At 60.8% G+C, this 22,893-nt stretch overlaps 1 protein-coding gene across 1 annotated transcript in view; it reads right to left on the bottom strand.

Moving 5' to 3' along the window:
* Nucleotides 1-22,893, bottom strand: part of CAMK2B (calcium/calmodulin-dependent protein kinase II beta) — a 92,777-nt gene continuing 69,884 nt past the window's right edge. The window contains exons 7-23 of the mRNA XM_012735159.1: nt 21,023-21,125; nt 20,856-20,939; nt 20,162-20,256; nt 19,859-19,981; nt 19,137-19,220; nt 18,178-18,220; nt 17,087-17,161; nt 12,395-12,432; nt 12,161-12,232; nt 10,589-10,633; nt 9,038-9,086; nt 7,156-7,236; nt 6,294-6,407; nt 1,129-1,204; nt 862-956; nt 352-586; nt 1-195 (exon numbers count right to left, since the gene is read on the bottom strand). Coding sequence (XP_012590613.1) covers nt 354-586; nt 862-956; nt 1,129-1,204; nt 6,294-6,407; nt 7,156-7,236; nt 9,038-9,086; nt 10,589-10,633; nt 12,161-12,232; nt 12,395-12,432; nt 17,087-17,161; nt 18,178-18,220; nt 19,137-19,220; nt 19,859-19,981; nt 20,162-20,256; nt 20,856-20,939; nt 21,023-21,125 — 1,410 coding nt within the window. The 3' untranslated portion in view covers nt 1-195; nt 352-353. The remainder of the gene's footprint in view (nt 196-351; nt 587-861; nt 957-1,128; nt 1,205-6,293; nt 6,408-7,155; nt 7,237-9,037; nt 9,087-10,588; nt 10,634-12,160; nt 12,233-12,394; nt 12,433-17,086; nt 17,162-18,177; nt 18,221-19,136; nt 19,221-19,858; nt 19,982-20,161; nt 20,257-20,855; nt 20,940-21,022; nt 21,126-22,893) is intronic.

The raw sequence follows: 22,893 nt of genomic DNA, 5'->3' as shown, positions 1-22,893 counted from the left end.
TTTTTTTTTTTTTTTTTTTTTTGTGGTTGTCACTGTCATCTTGTTTTTAAAAAGAAATCACATCTGGTCTTGGTTTTCTGCAGACACAGGCACCAGGGGAGGAACGAGGCAGACACAAACATGCGACAGGCAGGCCGCGCCCCGAGGGCAGCTGGGCTCCAAACACTGAGTCTGTCCCGTGAAACCAGCGCAGCTCTGAAAAGAGGTGGGTGGGGGCAAGCAGTCAGCTTCCAAGCAGCCCCTGTCCTGCCCACCCGGGGGTGTCATCTGCAAGGTGGGGCCTCAGGCCTGCTCAGCGGAGGGCTACCTCACCGTGCCGCCGCCCACCGGCCTCCCCCCCGGGGTGCTCACCTTCACTGCAGCGGGGCCACGGGCGCACCCGAGCAGTGGAAGTGCACGTTCTGCCACTTGCCCTCACGGCGGTGCCACACGCGGGTCTCCTCAGACTGGCTGGTGCGGGGACGGCCTTGCCCATCGATGTACTGCGTGAGGCGGATGTAGGCGATACACGCGGCGTCCTCGCCGATGACATGCACGTGCGGGTTCAGGATGGTCGTGTGGATGGGTTTGCTGTTCTTGGCGAGCACTGCCGGCGGGCAGGTGGGGCTGACCACCAGGGAGCCCCCGCCAGCCTGATCCCTCCGCCAGCCACCACCCCCAAGCATACCACCCCTTCCCAATCCCCTTTGGAAAGGGGGTGCCCTACAGCCCTTCCAGGAGGTCGCAGGGCCAGCGTGACCTGGGGTCTGCCATTAGAGGTGGCAGCTGGGGCTGGCCCATCCTGGGCACGAAGGGGACAGGCCTTCCCTGGCCCCTGACTGAGGGGTGGTGGGGCTCTCAGGTGCTGGCTCCCTCACTCACAGTTCTCAAAGTAGAATCTGTGGAAGTCCATCCCTTCGACCAGGTTGCCCAGAGCTTCAGGTTCAAAGGAGGTCAGGCCTGGGTCGCAGATTTTCCTGGGGGCCAGACCCATTGGAGAGGGCACATTTCTGTGAACCCACCCCTCACCCCCTTGTGTTCCATCCCTCCCATCCTCCCCTCTCACGCCAGGGAAAGCCACAGCAAATGAGGGTACCCCACACAGCCCACCTAGGGCCCCCAAGAGAGGGGCCCAGGTGCTCTACTCACGCATAAGCCTCAAAGTCGCCGTTGTTGACAGCCTCGATGAGCTGCTCCGTGATCTTGATGATCTCCTGCTTCCTCGCTGCAGGGAGACACAGCCACCCAGTGACCCATGGACCAGCCCCAGAGGCCCACGGCAAGGGAGTGAGGTGAAGTGAGTGGAGAGGTCTGCAGCAGCCTGGGCCCCTACCCACCACTCCTCTCCCAGGAAGACAGTGCAGCCCCAGCCACGCCCACATTTCCCAGTCCAAGCGTTTCTCTTAGTTGCCTTAAATAAAACATCTTCAAATGATACAAAATGTCTGGAAAACACCAGAAGGGAACACAAAATCTGCCATAACCTGGCACCAGCAGTCCAGGGTGCCCACTGCCCAACTCCCCCCGAGTCCTCCAGGCCACATTCCCAAGCTTCCTGGCTCCGTGCCCACCTGGAATGGGCTCCCTTAGTCCTCCTGCATCCACAGCTCTGGAAGGGACTCCAAGGCAGGGTGGGGCTGGCTACAAACTCTCTTGCCCTGGGGGACAGGGCTGCAGGGGTACAGGCAAGTGCAGTCCACCTGTCTCACCCCTCTTCTCCCAGGAGGCCCAAGAATGCCAGCAGGTGTCACCTCCAGATCCTCGACCAATGTTGCCCTCCAGCACCCCCCATCCCTGTCCAATGTTGCCCTCCAGCACCCCCCATCCCTGTCCAATGTTGCCCTCCAGCACCCCCCATCCCTATCCCGGCATCTGGGTGGAGCCGCCTTCTCCAAGCTGCCCCAGGGGCTCTGTTCCTAGACAGGCCAAAGCCCTGGGTATTAAACTAGCGATCCCCTTGTCTCTTTAGCTACAATTTATTTTCATGCAAAATACTTTACACATCCAGAAAACTCAGAATAATATAACCCTCAAATTTGAATGACTTTTCTCAGGCTTTTTCTAAAGAAAACCTTACAGATACAGTGAATGTGTTGTTCACTCGCTCGTGAGGGAAGTGCTGCCCTGAGTCAGGTTCTTACCACTTCCTTGCAGGTATATTCATCCTTGAATGCGCACACTCACACACAACCATCATGGGCATTCTTAAAACAATACCTGCTTGGCCCTCCCTGGTGGCGCAGCGGGTTAAAGCACAGCACTGAAAAGCTAAAGCCGCTTCCGCGTGAGTTCGATTCCCGCCTGCCCAGGAGGTGGCCACATGGCGTGGCAGACCTCTCCTGACCCGCCCGCTGCTCCCCTCAGCAGTGTACTTCATCAATCTGCCTGTTCTGCTCCCCACTCTGTCTCTGGTGAAGCCTCTCACTGCCCCTGAGCCTCTGGCCTGTACCCCAGTTCTGTATACACAAATAAATAAATCTTTAAAAAAAGAAAAAAAAAAAACAAAACAATACCTGCTTGTGGCCAAACAGCCCCGAGACATGCAAGGTCCCTCCCAGTGGCCACACCAGCTGCAACATTTCCTGCACCAGGCACTCCCTCACTGCCAGCTGCCCCCCCACCCATGGGTGGGCATCCTCGCTCAAGGAGACATCTGTGGATCTCCAGTCTCCACCTGCCAGTGCTGCCACCAGGAACTAAATCCCCAGAGCAAGGATTGCCAGCCTCAAAAGGCCTGCACTTAGCATTCCGAAGCCTGTGCTCACTGCCCCGAGGGGGCTGCCTGCTTGACCTCCAGCTGCTGAGCTGCTCACTTTCCCTGAGAGGTGGCCCGTCCATGGCAGAAGAGGCTGTGCTCTGTGTGAGCTCAGGCACCCCCAGGTGCAAGTGGGGCGTGCAAGGTGCTGCCAGGGCGCTGTGCAGTGACTTCAGGAGGCGCTTAATGACCCCTGAGTGGCTGGGTGCCCATGTGCAAGGCTGTGCTTGTGTCACCCGGGAGTGTGGGCACTGTGTGCATGAGTGTGAGTGCGTGCATGTGTGTGCGTGCGTGTGTGCGTGCGTGTGTGTGCGTGTGTGCTTGTAAGCACTTGTAGCCTTCCCTACCTTGACAACGACCTTTCTCTGGCCCAGCTGTTCCTCTGCTACAGTTCTATTTCCATTTCCTGCTGAACTCTGTGCCTGCACCACGTCACAGCTTAGGGTTGTCTGCAGAATCCAGGTCCACCTGCCTGGTTGGCCTGGAAGCCGCCCCCAGGAGGGTAGGCTGCCCGTTCCAGTGCCCCGCGGCCACCTCCACTTTGGCTCTGCGCACACCTCCCCCAGAGCTCTGTGCGAACTCCTGCTATGCTGTCCCTCTCCCCTGCCCCTCGGGCAGGGCCTGCCCCTGCTGGGCTCACCAGCGACAGCAAACCACCCCAGTAGCAAAGCTCCTCCTCTTGGAGACTTCGGGCAACCCACCCACCTCTCACCCTCTGCCGGGGTGTCTCCCAGTTCTTCTCGGCCCTCTCCTCTCTGGGCCCTCATTCACCTCCCTCCCAACTGCAACTCAGGTCTTTCCCTGCCCATCCTCTGCCCCCCATGCCAGGCCCCACCTGCCCTACCACAGCAAGCCTCCCCTGGCCAGGTTCCCATCTGGGGCGGCCCTCCCCACCTTTCTCCTCCTGCTACCACCTCCTGGCCACCTTGCTAATATTGTCAAGGGGAGGAGCACGTCTCCCACAGCCCAACACTTGTTAATCTCCGCACCCCAAGTGCACTCTCCACTGGCAAGAGCAGAGAAGCAGGAAGAGCTGTTGTTTTGAGCACACTTTGATTTTATAGTCACCTTACACACTATGGTAAGTGAAGCCAAGCTTTCACGTAATGAAATAATATTGAGGGTTCATAAATGGACTGGAATTTGAAATGAAATTCAGTGTGAGGAAAAAGTAAAGGTAGTCACAGAAAAGCCTCCACCACAGCACCAACCACAAAGCCTGAAGTTTGGTGCCCAGTATGTAGAGGAAGCTGAGGCTGCAGAGCCTGGTCAGAGGGGTGAGGGCCAGCGGCCACCTGCCTGCTGAGGGGCATGCCGTGTAGTCGTGCGGTCCCTAGTGCAGCTCCAGGAATGCCCTGGGTGGTGAAGCATGTCAGCTGAGAGCAGGCTGCCTCCCTCGAGAAATGACTCCAGGGACAGAGCTGGGTGAATGAGGGCCTGGCTCTGGAGGGGTCCCAGGGGTGCATCAGAGTCCCCATCCCCCTCCAGTTGTCTCGGGACAAGTTAGTATGCAAGAAGCCCAGCTGCTAGCAAAGGGTGCAGGAGGGCCTCAAGCCCCATCCCTTGACAGCTGTTGGGGCCTCAAGAGCCCCCAACAAACAGGCAGTTACACAGGATCGGCCTGGGGGGTGTGTAATCCCTGAACATGGCGACCACCGGCTAGGGCGTGGGCCCCTGGGCGCGGACTCCATTACACATCAAGACAGCTGGCAGGAACACTCCCAGGAAAAGCAGGGGCCTCATGACCCACCCCAGGGATGGGACTCGGAGCTGGAGAGGTGGACCCTGGCCCTGGTGTTGAAGGGGAGGGGCAGCCGGTGCTGGCACTCCCCCTCCCAGACCCACTGCAAGCTAGTATCAGCCCTGCACATTCAGAGGTCCCTTCTCTGGGCTGACCGCACCCCATTCCTTCACCTCAGCACCCCAACGCTAAAGTTGGATGCTGAGGCCTTGGGGTGGGGAAAGAGGGTGCATCCAGGAACCAGGCCCCGCTCCCTGAGGGAGCCCGGTGGGGGCTGTCACTCTGCCCTCAACCTCCAAATGTACCGAGTCTGCTCAGAGCGGCCGCGCACACGCCACCCGGCACCACACGCACGCCTTCTGGGGCTATCCCGCTGCTCCTCTGCGGCCTTGTCCACACGTCCTGAACACACCTGCCAGCTCCAGACCCCCACGGCTCCTCTGCTCAGTTCTGCCCACATCCCCTGTCAAACAGACCCCTGAGGAGGTCTGCGCTGTGCCCACTAGGGCCATCAGCACCCACCGCCGGCTCTGTCCTCAGGCCCCACCGCTCGGCCGTGCAGACCCTGAGGGCCATGGGCGACTCTGGGTGAGGGCCCCACTGCAGGGGGCTGCACCCTCCATGCTGCCAAGCCTCAAGGTCCTCCTCTGGGGTTATGAGACGTAGGAAACTCGAGGCATTTGCTCCGATAAGATGCTGCATAAATGGGGGGGGCCTCCAACACCTCCTCCCACAGGCTCACTGCCCACCCACCACAGCCCACCATAACATCACATCCACCTCCACCACCAGCAAGTGATGGTGTCTCTCCTCCATGACTCATCTCTAAATCCCCTCGAACAAGCCTGGGGAGGGGGGGGGGCAAGGGACGGTGGCCCCAACCCCTGGGGCCAAGCACACAACTCTTGCTGCACCCTTTGCTTCCCCAGAGGCTACCCCTTGCCCTCCTGGCTTCGGGGGTAGATTCAGAGTGCTTTTGGCCTGAAGGCTTCAGACTCCAGCCTCTCCCTCTCCCCAGTAACTTGGATCCCCCCTCTTCCCCAGCCTGGCTTTGGGGGGGATCAGTGTCCTTCCCAACTGAGCACTCACCTAGCCACTCCCCTGCCATGCCCCAGCCCAGCAGCTGCTTCTCTGAGAGCATCTCCCCAGAGGGCTTGGAGGCTGCAGCCCAGGGTGTCATCCACCCCTGTAAGTGATACTGGCAGGCAGTTGGCAGATGGTTGGAGCAGGTGGCTCCTCCCAGTCTGGAGAGCTGGCCCCAGGCAGCCCAGCCCCAGGCCACAACCCCACTGCCCGGCCCCTTGGAGGCAGTGGCCCCCAACACCAATTGCGGACTTCTCAGAATCAGAAACTCCTCTCTGCTTCGAACTGCCCCACCCTGAGCATCATGGCCCAAGAGACCCACCCTTCCAGGGTATGACCCCAGCCACGACCCTGGCCAGCCCACCATGACCACAACCATCATGACCATGACTGTCACGACCACGACCATCACCATCGCTGAGTCTTTCAGTTTCCATGTACCACATTTCTGCTGTAGGAGAAACGCCAGACCACAAGAGTGTGAGGCTCAGCCTTACCCCAAACCGGCTTTCAGGTTCACTTCCTACAAAGCGGCATTCACACTCGCAGCTTTAACCACAATTTCTCTTCTGAAATTCCTCATGTGGAATTCTCTGCACTCCCCTCCCCCGCCTCTCGACCCTTCCCCATAAACCGAGCCCTTCTCAGAGAGGGGGGCAGCACACCACCGCTGGAGGGTCTCAGCACCCCTGTGAGCTCCCAGGAACAGCCAGGCCCACTCAAGGTGCTACTTACTCGGGGTGGGCAAGGGGCCTGGGAGAGTCGGAGACAGGCAGGGCATGGGGCCCTCAGCTTCTGGGGTCCCTGAGCCCCTCCTCACCATGCTCAGGATGTCAGAGATCCTGGGGGCTGGGGTGAACAGACAGAGGTGAACACGAGGGGGAGGAAGGAGACACAGGAGAGAAGCCCTGTGGGCCGATGAACCAAGCCGGCTGGGAAGCAGGGATGTGGGGAGACGGAAAACAAGAGGGTGAGGGGGACAGAGGAGGACATGGGGACAGAGTGGGACGAGAGGGAATGAGGGGCAGGCTCCAGGAGTGTTCAGGCAGATGCACCCACCCATCCAGGTATGAGCTGGGATGGGAAGCTGCTGTGGGCAGAGGCCACCAGAGGAGAGAGGAAGCAGCCCGCACGTGACCAGTCCTTGGTGAGCGCTCAAGAGGTGGGAGAAAGCGTGAGTGAAAGAAGAAAAAGAAGGGTGCTGGCTGGGGTTCTGGCACCTTACTCAGCTCGCTGACTGAGAGGGGTGCCCAGGAAGTGGGACTCCAGGCGCCCGCTGTGAGTCTGGAAAGGCCTGAGCAGGTAGTCTGAGGGAGGGCAGGTGGCCTCAGAAGAGCCCAGGAGCCTCTCACCTGGAGTGGAATGGAGTGAGCTGTGGGGGCGCTGGGCTCCTGAGGGAGCACCCAGAAGCTGCTCTGCGGAGCTAGGGCATGTGCCCCCAGAACCCAATCAGGCTCTGGTGGTGAGCCAGGCCTGGGGCAGCCCAGCCTGGGGTGCAGCTGAGGCCATGCACGGCAGGGCACAGGGAGTCACTCAGTGCCGGCCATTCGCAGGAGCCCTTGCAGCCGAGGCAGCAGGCCCGAGAGGCTCTACTTACATGAGGTGGGCAGGGGGCCCTCGGCTTCTGGGGTCCCCGAGCCCCTCCTCACAGAACTCAGGATGTCAGAGATCCTGGGGGCTGGGTGAACAGACAGACGTGAAAGGGAGACAGACCAGGAGGCAACAGGGAGAGGGCAGGGGAGAGGAAGCAGAGCTCTCCCCTGCCCTGAGGCGAGGTGACACTTGAATCTGCTGCCTGAGCAGGAAGGTAGGCGAGGGAGGCCCCCCAGGCCAGAGGAGGCCCCCCAGGCCAGAGGAGGCCTCAGGGCAGAGGCCACTCAAAGGGGGACTGTGTGGGAGTCATCTGGAGCCCAAGCTTGGCCGGCCCTTGGCTCTGGAAACTCCCCTCAGAGACTGAGCAGCAGCAGCAGCCTCATTACATATGTTAAGTGGGCAGAGGGTTAATGGGACCCAGAAACAGGCAGGGTGGGGGCCCTCAGCTCCCGAGGCTCCCGAGTCCTTCCTCATAGAGCTCAGGATGGCAGTGACCCTGGGAGCTGGGGCAGGTGGGAGAGAAGGGGCAGGAGAAGGACAACCCCAGATCCATGGCACAACTCGCAGTCACCTGTCGGCCACACGGTGTCCAGGGGGTCTGGGGCTAGCGTCACCCTTGTGGTGCCCAGAGCTGTGCTGTCACAGCGGGCATATGGAGGAGGCACATGACTATTCGGGGCTAGACTCAGAGCAGCCACTGGGGCACGTGGCACCTGTCTAGGCCACTCTGCCTCAGATGGACGACACAGCTGAGACAGAGGCCGAGGCCCTGCCCCTTGGTACTGGAGGCCTGACCTACCCTCCAAGGCTGCTCAGATATCTTCCCACCCCTTCTGACCCGGTCAGGCAAGGGGTCAGAGTCTGAAGAGGCAGACCAGGACAGCCCTCCAACCCCCTTCCTGCAGGCCTGGGCCATCTCACTTCCCCGAACAGCACCAAACTGCTAGGTCTGGACAGCCTCCATGCCCACGGCTGGGGACTTGCTGGAGTCAGGGGAAAGGACGGGAAAGTTCTCCCCACATCCAGAAACCATAACCCTGTGCTCAACTCCACCGGGGGGCATGGGGGACATTCAGGACAGAGTTGCCGTCAGCAACGGAAAAAAGTAGGTGAATTTTTGACTGAGGAGAGGCTGGCCGCAGGCAACTGGGGCAAACCCAAGGGTGCTCCAGGCTTATTTATGCCAGTGTATGGTGGCGGTGACATGGTCCCAGTGGGGGCAGCCGGCCTGGGCAGGGTGGAGTGAGTCGCCAGATGCCAGGCCTGGAGAGCCGAGGGTGGAACAAGGGTTGAACCCAGGCAAGTGTGCCATGCAGAACACGCCAGGGCCTTCCTGGCACCCAGGCAAAACCACTGGCCTTGCTCAGCAGAGGAAGAGGAGCCCTGAGGCCTGAACGAGGACCCAACACGATTCTCTGCAACCCCCACTGCCCCACAGTGAGCTGGAGCCTGGGGGGCACCCCTCCTCCTCCCTGCCCACCAATAACTGCCAGGCAGGCAGGGCCACACATTTAAACAACTTGAAGAGAAGAAACGACAGATTCAGCCACGAACTCATTCCCTCCTGGGAACCGGGTACCTGGGCCCCAGAGGGAGTGGGGTCCCAGGTGAGGAGAAGCAGCCCCTCACCGGAGCGCCTCACTTCCTTGCCTGCTTGTTGTCGGGACCCCCGGCTGACCTGCTGGGACACCGTGCCCATTTCAAGGGCTGTGCCCACACAGACACAGAGCAGGCCAGTTCCCAGGTCAGCGGGGCTGTGACCGCTGTGTCTCTGAGCAGGGTCAGCACCAGCAGATACCCACGCAGCCAACTCCGGCCTCTCCAGCCCCAGCTCCTGGACTGGGACCCCGTCCACTGATGGCCCACCACAGCGGCCCTGTGGGTACCTTTTGTGTCTTCATCCTCTATGGTGGTGTGGGTGCTGTCAGAAGACTCCTGGAGAGACAGGGGGAGGCAGAGGTCAGAATGTGGTCTCTGCCCCCGGCCCACCCAGGCCTGGAGAGCAGGGGCGCCCTCAGTGGAGACGCTCTCAGGAACCACCGTCCCCAGCCCCAGCACCCCACAGACAATGCTGAAGCTTCTTCACACTGTCCCCTGGGATGGCTCATCCCCCAAGGGTTCCACCTCTATGACCCCAACAGTCCAGGGCCCGGAGTTCTCACATTAGACATGCCTATTGGAAAGACTCCTTGTTTTCAGACAACTCTTTCACGAGGAAAACAGGCCTTTTGAGACTCCAAGGCGCCTGCTGAAGAGTCAAGGCACCCCCAGCCTGTGCGTTTTGGCAGAGTTAGAAGCTTCCAGTAGAGTCCCAGGAACTTCAGTCTGGCCCTAGGCAGAGCAAGGTGCCACCCACACCTCTCTCCCTCCTACCCCCCCGCCCCAGACCTGGACTGTCCAGCCAACCCCAGTCTCACCTCACAGGTGGCCTGCAGGGAGGTGGAAGCAGCCCCCCGTTGTCTAGCTCTCTCCCTGTCAGTGGCTTGCTGCCCTTCAGATAAGCAGCCAGGGACAACCCTCCTGTCACTGAGTTCTCAGGGTATCTGCTTACTGCAGAAGGAACACTTTTCTCAGGATCTCTAGGTACCCCTTCGGGGCCCCTGACTGGAAACACTGCTCTGGGCCCTGGGCCAAAAATGGGAAGTCTTTAGATGGCAGGATGAGGCGACACACCACAGGCACCCCCTGTTGTTGAGTGGCCCCTCCTAGGGAAAACAAGACTCTCACTCCAGACAGAGGGCCCAAGGAACACCTGCCCCCGGGAAGTTGCCCAGGCCCTTCCTAGCTCCCTAGGTCTAAGCCAACCACCGAGAGGCATCCTGTGATCCTCCTGGTCCTGGCCCACAGTAAGGGGACCAGGCCCAGGCGGGGTCTGCTGCAGGCCTGGGTGCAGGCGGGGTGGCACTGGTCCTAGAAACACAGCTCGGCCGCTGGCTCACCCCTCCCACCACCCCGGAGAGCCAGCCCCTTCCCTGGCCCGAGGGTGAAGATGCCAATGGGATGGGATGCCAGAGCAGAGAGAAGGGCAGGGGAGAGATCACTCAGCAGGAAGCTGGGGCCGGGCGCCGTGGCAACGGACAAGGTCAAAGGGTCTGTGCTGCTCCCCTCCCCCCAGCACAGGGGGGCACACTGGGCAGCCCACGTCAGCCCCTCCCCTGGGACCTCTGAAGTGGACCCCACACTCCTGGCTTTGCAAGCCAGTGCAGGATGGAGAGGACAGTGGGCAGCCAGGAGGGATCATGAGAAGTGGACCCCTTTCCCGGGGAAAAGGTCCACTCGGTACAGCTGCCTCCCAGGACAGCGCCCGGGCCTTGGAGTGGGTCACCACACACCAGCCCCCGCCACGCCTGGCGCAAATGCTTCTCCTGGGGCCAGTGCCCCAGACCGTCGCGGGGGGCCTGGGGCTGCTCCCCTGAGGGTGAGGAGCGCCACCGTACCTTGACTCCATCCACCGGGTTATGGATGACGGTGGTTTGAGGCTCCTACAGAGGAAGGAAGCACAGAGGAGGGAGAGAGAGGGAATGTGAGATGAGAGGAGAGAAAGGTCCGAGAGGAGGAGCCTGGGAGAGAGGAAAGAGGCAGCAGAGCGCGATGGAGGGAGAAATGACCAGAGGTGGAGCAGGCTGGGAGAGGAGCCTGGGGGGCCAGCTTGAATGAACAGCGCATTTGCCCAGCTGGTTGGTGCGGGTGCTGGAGGGGAATGGAGCAGGTGAGCTGAGGCGGTAGTGAGAAGCTGCATGTGTGTGGGCACCGCGTATGGGCACTGTCTCCGACCTCTGCTGCCCAGACCTTCTGCCCTGGCATGGTGGGGCACAGGTTTGAAGATGCCATGGGGTGGGGTGGCACATGAGATGGACAGGGTCGGAGACGGGGCTGGCTACGAGGCCCCCAGGCCACCCTCCTGCCATGCCCACCAGCTCTTCCCTCCTGGGCCGAGGTTGCCCCCACTCCTGGAATGCCATTTGGCACATAGCCTTCCTGTGACTCTGGGGCTGGCTCCTGGAACCCATGGGGTCACCACGTGTGTTTCTAGCAAGTGAAGACACTGTGCACCAGCCAGCCCTATCTTCGGGTGCCAACACAGCACCCTTGGCAGGGAGATCAAACCTCCTGGAAGGTCACAGCTACCTGCCACCAGCCATGAGACTCCCCGGGACAGAACCCGCTAGATACCACCCAGACAAGGGCCAGAGCTGGCAGGCCCTAAGCTCATGTCCACCCCCCCACCCCCCAGCAGAGTGCCTCGGCCCCCTCCCACAGAGGTCGGTCCCACCGGCCCATGCTCCTACCCCGGCAACCCCATACCCATCTTGGGCCTGCAGAACAGGGGCTCTGATTGAGAGACTGCCTTGGCTGCTGCTGGCCTAGACCCAAAGATGACTATTCGGCCATCATCAGGGAAGCCACCGAGGGGTCTCCGCCTCCCTCCAGATCTCTGAATGGGCTCTGATGCTAATATCAGGCCTCCCCATTCTTCCTGGGGAAGACAAAGCCTTCAGAAGTGTGACCAACCTTGGTGAGGGCAAGTAGCAAAGCGCCTCCATCTCCCTGACGGCACACCACTGGGACATCCAGGAAGGGCGCAGTGGAGTGTCCACTGCCCATCTGAACTCCCCCAGCCCACCCCTCTGCAGAATTGGCTAGCCCAGGTGCTGTGTACTCCTGTGCAGACCGGAGGAGCTGAGTGCGGCTACCTTGGGTTCTGAGTCTTGGCCCTCTGGCCCCCGGAAGGCCTCTGCCTACTGGCTACAGATCAGCATAGACAGGAAGCTGGGCCTGTCGCTGCTCCCCAAAAGGGACTCCTTGGCATAGACTTACACCAGACTGAAGGGGGGCAGAGCAGTCCCCACCCCATTCCCGAGGGGCTGTGGGGCTAGATGGGCCAAGTATCTTCCTCAGACACAGGGTGGGGACCAGACCCCACCTTTACCCCAGGCCTCCTGATGGGAGGCCACCACAGAGCTGGGCTGCGGGAAGGCCGTGGAGCAGGGAGCTGAGGGGCTCAGTACCAGGGCGGCAGGAGGAAGCGTCCCCTTGGGGCTGGTGGCAGCTGCACTGTTTTTGGTGCTATTCGTCTGGGGCTGTGGAGAAAGGAAGAGGAGCCATCAGGGGAGGAATGGGGCCACAGTCCTTCCTCTGGCCTGCATGGTATGGGGGGGAGGGGGCCCAGCTGGAGCCTCAGGGGTGAGGGCAAAGCTTCAGGCTCTGGGCCCCCAGGCCCCCAGGGCCCAGCCGAGCCTCACCTTGACTCCGTCTGCTTTCTTGTTGAGTAAACTCTTGGCTGCTGTGTTGGGAAGAAACAGGCGTCATGAGTGAGGGCCCAGGCTCACGGCAGCCCACCCTCCTAGGCGGGGCCCCAGGGGCCTGCAAGGTGCTGGGACTGTAACCTGCTCTTTCCCCAAGACTGTTGGGCCCCAAGATCCAGGAGCAGGGGTGCTCAAAGCAGATTTGAGCAAGGCAGCCCAAGGCCCCATTTTCCCTGCCCCTGGCTGTCCTCCATGGCCATCCAGGGCCAGACACCAGACTTCTCCTCCACCTGGGGTCCTTGGCTTCTGGATGGCATGCAGGCTCTGTTCCGAATAAGACAGAGCACAGATCCCTTGACCCTGCCCCCCCTCCAGCGGGAGCTTGGAATCGTGGGCATCCCCATATAATTCCACATATCCTCCCGCAGAGGGTGGAAGGAAGGCAGTTGGCCCCCCGACAAGGAAGGGCCTGTCCCAACTCTAGAAACCTGCTGCCTCCTGGCCCCCCAGCCCTACCCCCAGCAGGCAGGACCCCCCAGTCAGACCCCAGCCCATGGCTCTCTTGGCTCAGAGCACTGGAGGGGGCAGCCAAATGGCCTCTCAGCCCACCGCTCAAGGAGCCTGGGCTCTGGTGGGGTGAACAGGATTACCAAAAACCAAGGTCAGAGAGCCATCTCTATTGTGGGCTCCCTCACCCCTAGACACACAAGCCCAGCCAGCCTGTTTCATGCCAAACACTGTCCCCTGCCCCCGCCTCAGTCCCTCTCCCACCTTCCCCCCAACACAACAGGGTTGGGCCCCAGCCTTGCCCTCCCACTCAGAGCCAGCACGATGGCCTTCCTGGCCAGCCAGCCCTGACCCATCACCTCCCACAAAGCCTTCTGCCCCTCCACTCATTTTAATCACAGAACTACCAAAAAAAAAAAAAAAAAAAAAAAAAAGTCAGCTTACCTTACAGAAAAGGAAAGGTGAGTAGGGGAGGAAAGGGAGGGAGGAAGGAGAAAAAGAGAAAACAAGATTTGTGTCGTTTCAGGTAGACAAAGGGCCCAAGACTCACAGTCCCGCTTGCCCACTCACAGAGCCAAGCAGTGCCCAGGATGGCTGCAGTGCAGCAGGTTAGAGAAGCAGCCAGGGACAGATGCCAGAGGGGGCTCACAGCTGGGAAAGAAAGGTGGCACGCCCACCCCCACCAGCTCCAGAGCATGAGCTGGTCAGGCCCTGAAGTGGGGGCTGCCTGCTTGGAAGAACCAGGCCAACCCCCAGCAGGCCTGGGCAGCGAACAATTTACGCCAGAGGGATCTGGTAACTTGGGGTGGACACATCAGACAGATGGGCACACTGAGGCCCAGAGGGGTGTGGTGTGTCTAAAAGAGGGCTCCCCAACAGCGCCAGCATCCCTGGGCCCACCCCAAACCTCCTGAGGCAGACACCAGGGCGCGCTCAGGATCCATCCAGCAAGCCCTCTGGGGGACCTTGATGCTGCTTCAGTTTGAGAACCACCAGTGAGGGTTCCCATTTCGTTTCTGAGCTCACCAGCGGAGGCCTAAGGTGCAGCGAGCAGGCCTGCTGACTCCTTCATGCCCATGCAGGTGCCCATCATCAACCACCCTGCTGGGCTCAGACTGCCGACAGTGGGCGCTGCACTGGGGCAGTGGACCCCGGGGCAATGCGTGGACAGCAGCGGTGGGCGTGGTTTCTCTCCCTGGCCTCCCTCCTTCCCACACAGTTCTCTCAAGTTTCCCTCCCAGGATCCCAGGAGCAGAGTTACACCAGGCCTGCCTCCTGGCCCGCCTGTTCGTCCAGGGGGCCTCACTCCGCCAGAAGTGTCTTGGGATTCCAGCAAGTGAAGGGGCCACAGATCACCACTCCTGTCCCCCAGGTACTTCTGCATTTCATCCTCCCAAGGCCTGAGCCCCTGGCCCACACTCCCCACCCCTGGACAGACTCAGGATAGGCTCAGGATGACACCCTGCCACCCCAGAGCCGCCTGCTCCTTGGCATCCAGGGCTTGAAACGCCACCTTCTCAGGGCCATGTCCACTTCCCACAGAAGAAACTGTGGGAATTTCCCCCGATGGCAGCCACAATCTGCCTTCCCGTGACTCACAGGGAGGGATAGGCTAGGCCTGACACATGGGGGCTTGGGCCTGCTGGTCAGCAGCCTGGCTCCTGACCAGCATGGTCCCACTTCCCCACTGGCCTGGCCTTTCCTCCCTTCCCCATTTCTGGCGGCACAGAGAGGTTCCCAGATCCCCTGATGTGGGGGGTGTGCTGAGGTCATAGAGCCTAGGGTCTCCGACCATGTTGACCAGCCAGCCACAGGACACATCTCTCCCAAGGCCTGGAGGGATGTGGCTTCCGGCCTGTCTTGAAGGCACACAGAACTGCAGCTATGCAAGTCAACCCCACCCCTCATTTAAGACAGGCAAGACCATGCAACCTTGGCCAGCAGCTGGCTTGAGTTAGAACCAGTGAACAGACAGACGAGTCAGTAACTTGAGGCAGGAAAGACTGCCAAGACCCAGCCAGAGGCCAACAGAGACCCGCGGCCATCTAAGTCTTAAGAGGGTCCCGTGTCGGCCCCGGACTCTATCAAACCTACTCCCAAAGGCGTCAGATGCTCCTTAACAAATTGCCCCTCTGGGGACTGACAGTCACCAATGTGGCCTAGCTCTCGGATGTCCCCAGCAGACATCTGTCTTTTTAATCAATTCCCAAATTCCTCTTCTTCGAAGCCTCTTTCAACTAGCCCCTGCACACGTCGGGTGCAGCGCGGACGCCCATACTTTGTCCATCCTGAGTGCTGCTCCTGGACACCACATTTCCTGTAAATTTACATCTGTCCCAGATCATTTCAGAATCTTGCTGAATCTCATCTACAGTAGTGGGGAAAAGCAGACAGCAGCTCCTGTGTGTTGCCTCAAGTCAAACGCACTTATTATACAGCAGGAGCCAAGGTGTCCCAGACCCCAAGAGATAAGCAGAGACCCTCTGCCCCGCTCCCAGGGTCTCCAGGACAGGCGCCACAGCTCACCCCAACAGCTTTTGGTCTCCTCTCAGCAAAGGCCCAGTGGGACCGGACTAGAGTATTCAGATGAGTGGAAACTTCTCTACAAAGCCACCCTGGTCCTCTGAGGGTCAAGGGGCGGGGGAGGGTGGGGGGGTGGGCTACGTCACCACGAAGACGTGCTGACCACAGAACCAAACCCCCCACAAGCCGTGTCTGCTGGGACTGGCGAGGCTGGCCGAGGTGGACTGACCTAGCAGAGTAGGTCCCTCACTCACAGGCCACAGCTTTTGCCTCACCCCTAGCTGGTCACTTGGGGACAGCCATGCTGGGCTCTGTCCACATGCACTGACCTCCCCCCGGGACAGAGCAGCCCTCAGAGCCCAGGCTGGAGCTGCACATGCACGTGTCTCATGCACTGTTGCCTCACATCCACTTGCAGGCAGGCGGGCATTGCAGGCTGGAGTCCTGGGCAGAGAGTGGCTGAGGCACCCACCTCACTCACCGTCCCTGGGCAGCAGGACTTTGCCAGGAGCCCCTATCTTGGTTTTTTTCTAACCCCCTGCACCCTTCCCCTCAAGTGCTTCAGAAAGACCCAGAAAACGAGGCTGTCAGAACAACCCTCCAGGGCCTGCTAGCCGTGCCCACCAGGGTCACAAGGGTACAGTCCTGCCTCCCCGGGGCCGGCCAGGCCCTGAGCTCTGCAGGAGGAGCTACCCCGGGAGGTCAGTGTCCTCTGGTTAGACAGACAGGGCTGTGCACCCTGTGGGGTCATGGGGCAGGAGCGTGGTGGGCTCACTGGGGAGAAAGGGCTTGGGTCAGGGAGGGGCTCGGGCCCACACTGGGGCCCCAGCAGGCCGTGCAGGGCTGCACAGCTCCAGGTCGGCCCTCCACTGTGGCCAGTTTTGCCAGCCTAAACTCCTACCAGCCCGGCTGGGCTGTACAGAGGATCCACAGAGGTGTCCGTTCTGGCCACATCACAGTTAGGTGGATGGAGCTGGCCTGGTCTGCCAGCAATTCACCTCACAGCCACGGGAGGTTAGCAAAACTGATGTTTCCCTTCAGAGACTTGGGCCAAGGTGAGGGCTGCCTCATAGGAAGAACCAAGAAGAGGCCTCCAAAGCTGTTGTCAGGTTGGCCAAAGCCCCCTACCCTGGGAGCTCTTGGGTTTAGACACAGGTGTGGTGCTCAGACCCCCAGCTCCCTGCAAGTCTGGGATGGGTGCAGCCCAGGCAGGAGTGGTGGTGGCTCTCACGGGGCAGGGTGGTCCTGCCTCCCTGCTCTTCTCCCTGTAGACCTCACTCAAGACTCAGACCACCAGAGGCTTTGTGCAGGTGGTCAAGGCCACACTGCATGGCCAGGGGTTGGGACAGACAAGCAGGGAGGGGGCCTCTGAGAGCAGAGGCCCTGAGCAGAAGGGTCTTCAGACCGCAAGACTCAGCCAGGACTGCGGGGTCTCATTCAAATGCATGTGGGGTTCAGCAGGGCTTGGGGTCTCATAGCCTGCCCCTCCTTGAACAGGTGGGGATGAGGCCCTGGGATAGGGCGCTGTCTCCCTGCCCTTGGTTACAGGCCCTGTGGGTCATGTCCACTGCGGGAGCCAGGGCTCCCAGGGCCTTGGGGCGGCTGTGCACAGTGAGAGGAGCTGATGCCGACAGGCGGACACTGGTCAAGAGCATCTACCTTGTTCCACCAGCCCCATGGTGGTGCCGGAGGCCGCGGTGGACATTGTGGCCGGAGCGGTGGTCTGTCTGCCCACTGTTAGCACCAGGTTAGAGACGAGGGGAGGGGAGGTGGACACAGACGAGGGGTGGGCAAGGTAGGGGAAGAAAAGAGACAAAGGAAGCAGAAGAAGATTAGAGTCAAAGTTTAGGTGGCGGATGGTTCCAGAATCCCTTTCACAGGAGAGTGAAACAAGATGGAGACTGATTGACATTTGAAAAGCATTTGCCTCCTTTCTCCTTAGAAAACCCCAGCGGGGGCTTCTCAGTGCCCGGCTGGGCATGGGACAGGACATGTCCTATTAGTATTGGTGTGACAGTATGCCCCCCGTTCCCGGCAGCACAGTATCACAGCAAAAGTAACAGGATGGGGTGGGGTGCCAGGGTGCAAACGAACACGAGAGGATGGACACAGACGCTCCCGCACCCGTGCCACAGGTGACAGACAAGGACACCTCACGTAGGACAGCGAAAGGCCAGCTGGCCCCACTTGGGCAACACCGTCCCAGTGGGCCTGCCGGGACCCGTGGCCTCGGGCCGCTGACAGATCCCCAGCAACCTCGCTTCCCCACCTCTCTGTTGAGTAGCGCACTCCCTCAGCCCTGCCACCGTCCGTGACCGGGCGCAGGAGGCCACCACGTGTCCAGAGCCCAGCAGAGGCCCCAGATGCTTTTTCACCCCAGCCCCACACAAAACAGGTGTTCAGAGGATTCAGAATAACAAGGCCACACAGGTGCCAACCGACGGCTGGACAGACACACAGAGCCTCGGCCCAGACAGCAGGTAGCACAGACACCGGGCCATCAGGAGCAGACATGGAAACCCAACACGCAGGGACAGGGCCGTGTGCCGGGATGGGGGACCCTGCTGTCCGAGTAGGGGCCGCGTAGGGAGACCAGACCTTCTCCATAGCTGAAGGTCTGGGGCAGGGGGCGGAAGGCTGGACGAGGCTGGCAGGGATGGAGAGGGGCCGGCAGAGAGAAAGGGGTGGGCAGTGGGTTATTCTCGAGCCTTCCTGCACAGGCCTGCTCTTCCCGAGAAGGTGTCTCTCACCTGAGAAGTTTCTCGTGGCCAGCATGGTGGTGAGGATCGCGCCCTGGGGAGAGACACACGACTCAGGCGAGGACTGTCTGGCCAGCCAGAGGAGGAGTCCCCCCGGCCTCAGCCTGTGGGCACCTGGCAGAGAGGCCAGAGCTCTGCAACTCACCAGTTGCACCAAGACAAACCACCTGTGCTCAGAATTAAAGCAGCCGCTTGCCCTGAGCCCCGAACTTTGGGCCCATGGCTTCTAAAGAACTTCAAGGCCCCAAGAATCCACCAGTCACTGCAGTTCCTCTGTGCTCTGCCTCACCCCCGACCCCTCCTCGCCCTCACAACACACTGTGTGTGTTCTCAGTCCAGGGCAGGAAGGCGGGCTGCTCTGCACAGGTGCTTCAGGGAGACCAGTGAGGGCAACCACCCACTCCTGCCCAGCTCTGGTCTGGGTGCTCCAGAGCATCCCTTTGGGAGAACGGGCCTGGCACCAGTCTCCAGCAGGCTCCCATCCGGGGTCACCTCCCTGATCATCCACACAACCACATTTGGCTGCTCACCCCACCAAGTCTGCCCTGCTCACCCCACCAAGTCTGCCCTGGGTCAGAACCTTCCCCTCCCCTCACGCCAAGGACCATGTGACCACCAGAGGGCGCCTTTCGCCCGAGAGAGACAGGTGTGCAGTCTTGGGAACACTTCGCAGGTGGCCCTTGAAGGGCTTGCAGGGTGGCATGTTTGGCTGGGAAGGGGCTGGGCCAGGGCACCGCAGGCGTCACGGCCACGGTGGGACTGAGCCCACCTGACACCCCTGGTCTGGGTCACTGCTGGCGAGCACCTGCCCTGGGCTGGGACTCCCACGCCTCCCCACACTGGGCCTGCTGGACCCTTGCAGCCACCCCCCACCCCATGGGGTCCTCGAGGGGGAAGGGCAGGGCAGCATGTGGACCCTGTGGGGCCAGTGCTGGGGGCCAGTGCCTCACCTTAAGCTTCCTCCGCGCATTGAACTTCTTCAGGCACTCCACTGTCTCTTGTCTGTGCATCATTGAGGCCACAGTGGAGCGTTGCTATGGAGAGAGTGGTAGTCAGGTACTGCTCCGGGACCCGGAGGTAGAAGTTTTGTCCCTAAGGGGGGCTTGAAGGTCGGGGGCCAGGAAAAGATTCAGAGCAGCAAATGCCCCCAGGGTCCTCGTGCCAAGAGCCACCGGTCACCATATGCCCTGTCCACTTGTGCCCCACCCACCCCTGCCCACCTATCCCTATTGCCTTGACCCAGCCCCATCTGTATCCCGTCAGCACCTCCTGACCTCCTGTGCCTCAGTATCTGCACCCCTCCATACTCCCACCAGCCCATGCCCCTGCCAGCCTGTCTAAGTCCTGTCTGCACCACACCTGTCCCCATTCTGTTTCCCCACCTGTCCTGCCAGGCCCCACCACTTGCCCTTAGCCTATCTCTTCCTGTCCTGAACTGTCTGCCCTCCTGCCCGTCTTTCCCCCCTCCAACCGCCTTTAGACCGTCTCCTCATAACAGAAGTGGGCCTCCTCCACCCGTGCACTCCTGTCCTCCCCAGGAGCGAAACCCGCCAGACCTATCATGTGTCCCAGACACCGCCATACAGCACTCAGGAGACCAGGGTCTCTGGGGTGTAGGGGAGGACCCAGGATCACCCTGTTAGCTGGGTGGTCTGAGGCTGGGGCCACTTACGCAGACCCAAGGGTGCTTCAGGGCCTCGTGCGCAGTGATGCGCTTGGCAGGGTTGATGGTCAGCATCTGGTTGATGAGGTTTTTGGCTTCGGGAGTGACTGTGTCCCACTCAGGGGATGGGAACTGGAAAGGGAGCAACACATGTAGGGACTGAAGTCCCCCCCGCCCCACCCAGGCAGAAGCCAGAGATCTTGGGGGTTTCACCTCCGCCACAACTCTGGGAAGTGAGGTCCCAGTTTGGGCAGGGGGTGTCCCCAGTTCCCTGCCTCCCAGATCGCGGGGAGGCACCAGGAGGACACTCACGTCATAGGCTCCGGCCTTGATCTGCTGATACAGCTTGTGCTGGTCCTCATCCCAGAAGGGTGGGTAGCCCACAAGCAGGATATAGAGGATCACCCCTGGGGACAGCCCAAGAAAGGGGCCTCACAATGCCGCCCCCCCCGCCCGCAGCCTCCCTTCCCTGTGCCCAGTCGGCTTCTGCACCTCATGGGGCCCAAAATACACCTACATTCCAGGCTGGGGTGGGGGAGAGGGAAAAGGCCTGGCTCTGGCTATGGGACCCTCAACAAGTTCGTTAGCCTCAGCTAAGTTGGGGACCCCTGCCCACAGTCAACAAGTCCCAAGAGGGCGCTGGATCTCCACCCCCTACAGCCAAAGTCAGCCAGTGTCACTGATGGGAAAGTCTTGTGATGGCAGAAAGGCACAGCATCCCCTAGCCTCGGCCCCCTTCCCCCCTACTTCACAAGGGAGGCCCAAGGCCAGCCTCATCCACTATTCCGCTGGCTCAGAGTCAGCCCTGCGGGGCACCCACGCATCCTGTGTGGCTGTCCGTGCGCCCACTACTCCTCTGGCAAGATGTCTGCTGAGAGCAGGGCGGGCGCCCGCCCGCGCAGGGAGCTTCCACACAGGGACTCTGGCAATTCCAACGGGGCTGGGAGGGGTGTGGTGCGGGCGGAGGTGCAGATGCGCCTCCCCTGCGCCTGCACGCGGGCCTCACCGCAGGCCCAGATGTCCACTGGCTTGCCGTATGCCTCCTTGCGGAGGACCTCTGGGGACAGGTAGCCCGGCGTTCCAGCAAACCCTGGTGAGAACGAGAGGCATGTGAGGGGCTCCAGGCCTGCAGGCACCCCGCCCTATCCCCGCGCCCAGACAACAGGCACTTACCGAACCATGCCTGCTGGTCCCCCTGCACTTCAATAGCCAGGCCGAAATCTGCCAGCTTCACTGCTGCCCCTTTGCACTTGCTGGCAAGGAGCAGGTTCTCAGGCTGCAGGAAGGTGACCCGTCCCAGGGCGTGTGGTTTACCCCAGGGGGGCATCACAGCGGGGAGGCAGACAAAATAAAGACAACAGCGGTTTGCAGATAGGGGGGCACAGGTCTGAGCCTAGGCATGTGGTGAGCCCGGGCCACAGCTGACATGCCCCAGGACCCCGATGTGTCACTGTGCACCCTAGAGTCCTGGGCCCTGGGGCCACACTCCGCAGCTGCCCCCGCCCCCAGGGGCAGGAACAGGAGTCCAAGCTTTGCAGATGGAAGCTGGCTCTCACAGTATGGGCTCAGCCCCTCGCCTGCAGGACAGGTGAGCTCAGGGGCTACATCCTGAAAGGTCAGCCGCGGCCCCATTGGCAGAGGGTCTGTCCGCTGTGGGGGCTGTTAGGAGGACGAATGACTAGAAGCCCCACTGCTCAGCAGTGCAGGAATTGTCACCAAGTCCCACTGGCTCCAGAGCGGCCACCCAAACACAGGGTGGAGGGCACCTGCTCTAACCTCCCACCTGTCCAGGGCTCACAGGTGGGAAAGGCCCTGAGCACGCCTCCCTGTCTTGGGGACCAGCGTCCTCACTCAAGCTAGAAGGATGTCTGCCCCTTGGCAGTGCCAAAGGGCTGCTGTCCCAGGGGGGCTCTGTCCCCTAGGCCCTCCCATCCTAACCTGTCCCACCAGGTGCAGGTTTGGCAGACTTCTTCTCCCTGACCGCCAGGGGGCCCTCAAGAGCCCTCAGTCCCCTGGCCAGGCAGCCTCCTAACAGGCAGGCCCGCTGAGACCAGACGGCTGCTTTGGGGCAACCTAGAAATGTAAACACCACCCATCAACGCTTGTTAACAGCACTTGTAAACCTGAAGTGTTATGATTTGACATTCTTAGGAGGGATGAAGTTGCCAGCCCCACGGGACCTGTCCTCTGGCGGCAGAGTGGAGTCCACAGAGCAGGCCAGGACCACGTGACACACATGTCCTGGCCTGCCTAGAGCAAACCCAGAAATCCCAAAGTGGGCACCTCCAGTAGTCGCAAATGCGCTGGGGGCTTGACCTGATTTGCAGATCAGATGTTCCCCCTTGCTCCTCTCCCTTTCCGGAAAGGCATTAAGGGCACTTGGTTCCCCAAAGAGTTGGGTCAAGATGGCCAGAGAGGAGGGAGGTGCCCTCAGCCTGGCTGCCAGCAGTGACCCTCCCCCCTACAACACACTGGTTTCTTCAAAATCCCCTAGGATGGCACCCCCTATTCTGGACCACCTCCCCACCTTGGCTAAGAGCAAACCCGCCACAGAACTACTTCAGGGCGTATCTCGATCAAGATGGAGGTGCAGTCTGCTCCCCCCACACTTGATAGGAGGTAGAGGCCAACTCACCCGACTCCATCTTTTTTTTTTTTTCCAGCAAGAATCCTGGGCTAAGGGGGAGCACCCACCTCCATTTCTGTGCCTTGGCCTCAAACTTAACTTGTCAAGTCCAGGATCAGATGGGGGACACGTGCCTACCTCCCCCCAGAGTAAGGCCAGTTCAAGACACAGTGACAGAGAGGAGGCGCAGAGACCATGCAAGGAGGGGGGCACTGGAGGACACAGGAGAAGGTTCCAGGGTAGCTCTTGGCGGGACAAAGCTCCCCAAAGATCAGCTCACACACATACCCCTCAAGGGCCCGGGGAAGACATCACCCCATTCATCACAAGCACCCTTGGATGTCCTCAACTGCCACTACTGGGTCTCTCAGCAAGATGACAGGCCCAGGGTTCACCCTGGCCCCACCCAGAAGAAACA

The sequence above is a fragment of the Condylura cristata genome, unplaced genomic scaffold (assembly GCF_000260355.1).
Source record: "Condylura cristata isolate star-nosed mole 26May11 unplaced genomic scaffold, ConCri1.0 scaffold00004, whole genome shotgun sequence".
Classification (NCBI taxonomy): Eukaryota; Metazoa; Chordata; class Mammalia; order Eulipotyphla; family Talpidae; genus Condylura; species Condylura cristata.
This window is presented reverse-complemented; position numbering and strand designations above follow the sequence as displayed.